Here is a 4,975-nt window from a genome sequence, read left to right as displayed (position 1 = left end):
GAATGCAATGAAAGTATCTTTGCACATATAAAGATAACAATGAAAACTGGAAATGTTTGCTTTCTCTTTCTACGAATTGCCACTTGCCTCCACTGATTCTCGTCTCAGATGCTTTACCATTATGCTAGCATATTGTAAGTTATCTTGCGAAAAGCATTAACAAAGGCAACAAATTAAAGACACAATTGTAAGTTAGAGATTTACTTAAAGGCACAGTCAATCTGAGTTAGAGATCATCATGCAATTGCAATGCAGCCAGATCTCATTGATGATACTGACCTGAAATTCAAGGCTAATATGCTTGGAAAACACCTGATTGCTTGTATCCAATGCACGCGAGGATTGATGCCTACAAACACTTCGATAAATGTCTGCATTCAAATCGTATTATAGAGCTTGCAACATTAAGAAAACGAGAAAATCTTTTGCAATACTTTAAAGCAATAGCTAAAGAAAAGAAAAACAACTCACTAGAAACTTCCCCATAAAGCCATCTGCAATTCTGCCGAAACTCTCCATTTCACATGAGAGCAAGCACCTATTTCCCCTGAATTACAAACCCTCTTTTCTCCTCACAATCTCCATTCACCAAATCTCAGCTGTCCTCAGCACACGTTTAATAACAATATCTATATGATCCCTTGAGAACCACCCTTGGGTCAGCGAAAACAACCGGTTCATTATCAAGCATTTCTAGCTAAGCTGTCAAAATAAATCTTCATCAATCAAAAGGAACCACACACGGTTCCACTTATGATTTAAAGATGTTAAATACATTTCTATTTTTATACCTCAACACCATACTATAATTACCAAAGAAAACCGTTGCATGTTTTTTTGAACTTCAACAACTAATGAAACAACTAAAAAGAAGAGAAGAAATTACCAGTAGCTGATGAAAATGACTGCTGCCCAGGATATTGCACATGTTCATTACCAATTATGATGTGAGGAATGTGAGAGATTTTGGGCCAATCTCTTTCTTTCTCTTTCTCCTTCTTGTAATGTTCTTCAAGAATAGAGCACCAACTGATGTCCAATTTCTGTAGTGTTGTCGGTTTAGAAAGGATGTGATCTGGCAAGGCTTTTAATTTGTTGCAATCACTAATTTTCAAGGTATGAAGATATGGCATGATACTAATTATATTATCTTCCTTGGTGATATCCCACTCTTCCCATTGTTTCATACGACAGAATTCAAGAGACTTCAACTTGGGGAAGACAGCAGCATTTGTGCCACCGTTTTCTATTCCCAGAAATTCATTACCGACTTTTTTCACACCCTTCATATCCAATAACCTAAGTGATTCAAGGGAGGCTAATTTTCCCAAAGGAGGTAAATGCTCAAACCCTTTCATGTAATTGCAAAGAGTTAAGTTGGTGACATTGGGGAACACAATGTTTTTCGGACGTGAAAATATATTGTGTTCCCTACATGAAAATAAGCAATTCCTAATATCCAATTGCTTGAGCGTTGTTGACTGAAGAATGTAGTCTGGTATTGCCGTTAATTTCTCACAGTATCGAATGGACAATGAAGTAAGACATGTCATGTTTCTATCCCCACTCCTTGTAACCCCAGAATTCCACTCTTCCCATTTTTCCATTTTCCAAATCATAAGAGAATCTAGTTTGGAAAAGGCAATAGATGATGATGATGGTGATGATAGAGAGTCATTCTCTATTCTCAAAAATTCTTTACTTACTGTTTTCACATTACTCATTTGACTTATCTTGAGTGATGCAAGGGATGGTAATTCACCCAGAGTAGGTAATTTCTCACAGTTTATGCAAGTAGAGAATGTTAACGCTCTCAACATGGTTAATGAGACCATCCACGGGGGGGATATAGTTTTGCCTTTGTAGTTATCTATCTTTAATTTCTCTAGATTTTGGGGTGGTTGTAAGGCTTCAAGACCTAATTCATGACGCTCATTTGACCTGGTTTGATTGAATTTTAAACTCAAATCGATGAGGTTTTTCTTATTGTGGAATTCTGCTAATTTGACTTCACTAGCATCTCTCACATTTCTCACATTTCCCAACCCTTCTAACTGAAAAGATCCTTTAGGGTGGTTCAACTTTTTTAAAAATTCAAGACTGGTACATGCTCTCTTACTGTGACCTCCATCACTAATAACAAACTTACTCAGTGTACGAAGATTACTTAATCTCTCAATTCCTTTTGGCATGTAACTCAATGATTTATTATCATAATTTATTAAGTGCCTCAAGTTGATTAACTTTCCTATCCCCTGTGGTAGTTTTTCAAGTCTAATGCAACCATAAAGATTCAAGGTCTGCAAATTATACAAATCACACACCATCTCAGGCAACTGTCTTAATTTTTTATTTTGAGATAAGTTAAGATATCTCAAATGTATTAACTTTTTTATTCCTCCTGGAAGTTTTGTAATTGAACAGTCACTCAAATCTAATGTCCTCAGACAAGTCAATTGATCAAATAATTTGATCAGATCTACTTCAAACACAACATCAAATGTACGGTTAACAGCAAGAAGAAGGCTACGCAATTTTTTCTCACTGCAAATAGCAATAGGAATTGAGTCTCCTAATATCATTAAATGATGAGTTCTTTTGTAAGAAAACTCTAATTGAGACTCTTCATGATCATCAACATTCATGGTAAAACATTCATTTTGCGTTAGAAATTGAGCAAAGTTGTGCACAATATCATGCATCATGTAACTTACTGTGCTACCATCATGTCCACTTCTTTCAGGATCTTGAAAAAAAGAGTGCCTCACTAAGTTTTGAAAATACCCTTCACCAGTTAACTCTCCATCTACCTTAATGTAACCTTGGGCTATCCACAACTTAATTAACTTGTCTTTCTCTATCTTATAATCCTTGGGGAAAATGGCACAATATGAGAAACATTTTCTCAATTCAGCAGGCAAATCATAATAACTCAACATTAAAGCTGGAAAAAATCTTTTTTCTATCTCTTCTAATTTCCAAAGCTCACTATCTAAAACACTTTGCCATTGTTTAGCTTGTGCTTTCAAACTCAATAAACCCCCTAATATCTTTATAGCAAGAGGCAAGCCTTTGCACTTACTTACAATATCTCTACCAATGTCTTCTAAATTTTTAGGCACTTCACTAGTCCTTCCACTAAACGCAATTTGACTAAATAATGACCAAGATTCTTGGTAAGATAACTTTTCTAAACGAAACCTTTGGGTGGTTCCTATCATTTCTGCCGTACTCTCTTCACGTGTGGTCAAGACAATTCTACTTCCTTGACAACCACAACTAAGAGAGTACTTTAAGTTTTTCCAATTGATGGAATTTTTTGTGCAGACATTATCTAGGACAAGAAGAAACTTCTTTCCCTCTAAAGATTGATGTATCTGTTTTAACAAAGTGTCTAATCTCCCTAGACTTAGCTTAGCATGCGTACTTTTCAGAGATTCAAGAATTGCTTTGGCAATCTTAATCTCATTAACACAATCAGACGCAGACACCCAAATTTTAACATCAAAATGGGTATTCATCTCTTTCTCATTAAAAGCAAGTCGAGCAAGAGACGTTTTTCCAATTCCTCCTATTCCTATAATTGAAAGGATAGGAATAATTGGCCCTTCACTACTCTCGCTTAGCAAGAAGGCTACAATTTCTTTCTTAGCATCATCTCTTCCATATATTTTTGTTTCATAACAAAAAGAGGCAGCAGTCCTTGGTGATTCTAGCTCTCTAGTGTCTTTCTTAGAGCTAAAGTTGAACTTATTTTTCTCTGTAGCTAAATTATCTAGCCTTTGATTCAGAATTTTTATCTTAATAGCAATATCACGACGCAAGACAATTTTCTCAGTAGAAAAACAATGAGAAAGGATTTGGAAACACACCTTCTCAAACGTGGAAGCATTTTCAACTTCCATCTTCAACTTATGAATGGCAGTGCTCCACTCATCCAACACGTCATCAATCTCATAGGAAGTGTCGGTAAGCTTATCCAGCCAATGCTTCACATCCATTTCCTTCACTTGTCTGTCTTCTGCATCTTGAAGCACATGCCGGATGCCCTCAAAATTGGTTTTGAGCGTTTTCACTTCTGCATCAGCACCCACGTCCAGTCTCGCGGCTCTCGCCTTGAGCGTTTCGCCTTCGTCTTCAGAATGCACGACGGGTCTCGCCTTGTCATGATCAGTTGGATTCAGGACAAAATCCAATTGCTTCAGGATTGCGGAGACAATCACTTCAGCCATTGTCTAATATCGCAGTTGAGTAAGGGAAGATGAGTTGTTTTATGATAAATTTGGTATGGTTGTGTTGTGGCGATGGCGCCCCTTAAATACTTAAATATAGATATCCAGAGGGGTCAGGTGCCCCCTTAAAATGTAAAATTCATTTTTACCCCTAGTATTTTACTTTTTTAGGCCCCTCTAAAATTTTAAAATTTATTTTTTAACTTAATATTTTAGCCCATTACAAATATGCCCCTCCTGCTTTATTCTATTAATTTTTAAGTTTCTCTCATGTCTAACTCTAAAATATTAATTAGCCTAAATCTTTTATATGTGGTTTTATATTATGTGAATTTATCTTTATTTTATTTTATTATTTATTGCATTTTTTTGTATTATTCTTCAAATTTGATTTAAATTCTGTTACGTTTAATTTGACCAAAAAAAAAAAAAAAAATTTAACTTACTTCCACATCAGTAATGAATCACTTTTACGTTTAATTACATTATAAAATTTAGAACATAATATTTGTATAGTATTATATATAGCTTTGGAGAAAATTTCAAGGAATATTTCAATAGATGGATTAAAGAATTAAACATTTAGCTTTGATACTTGTGAATAAGAAGTTAATGCAGTTTTCTCCAAGCAATTTCCATATTCTTTTCTGCATGTACACTCTTGTTTTGGCCAAAATTAACTTTGATATATGCTAGTTGAAGAAAGAATGTAGTTTTCTCCAAGCAATTCCCATATTCTTATC

At 35.1% G+C, this 4,975-nt stretch overlaps 1 protein-coding gene across 1 annotated transcript; it reads right to left on the bottom strand.

Moving 5' to 3' along the window:
* Positions 1-863: 863 nt before the first annotated feature.
* Positions 864-4,270, bottom strand: LOC116115827. Its single transcript, XM_031401960.1, has 2 exons — positions 3,873-4,270; positions 864-1,043 (listed from the first exon to the last, which is right to left on the bottom strand). The coding sequence occupies exons 1-2, from the start codon at positions 4,230-4,232 to the stop codon at positions 864-866; spliced, it is 540 nt and encodes a 179-aa protein (XP_031257820.1). The 5' UTR covers positions 4,233-4,270.
* Between the last annotated feature and the right edge of the window lie 705 nt (positions 4,271-4,975).

This window comes from Pistacia vera, unplaced genomic scaffold (assembly GCF_008641045.1).
Source record: "Pistacia vera cultivar Batoury unplaced genomic scaffold, PisVer_v2 Contig754, whole genome shotgun sequence".
Lineage (NCBI taxonomy): Eukaryota > Viridiplantae > Streptophyta > Magnoliopsida > Sapindales > Anacardiaceae > Pistacia > Pistacia vera.
This window is presented reverse-complemented; position numbering and strand designations above follow the sequence as displayed.

Bases quoted from the DNA above. Each gene is read 5' to 3' on its own strand.
- LOC116115827 (XM_031401960.1), bottom strand. From the start codon at position 4,232: ATGGCTGAAGTGATTGTCTCCGCAATCCTGAAGCAATTGGATTTTGTC. The intron at 1,044-3,872 runs GTGTGTTTCCAA...ACAACACTACAG, and splicing joins ATGCTTCCACGTTTGAGAAG to AAATTGGACATCAGTTGGTG.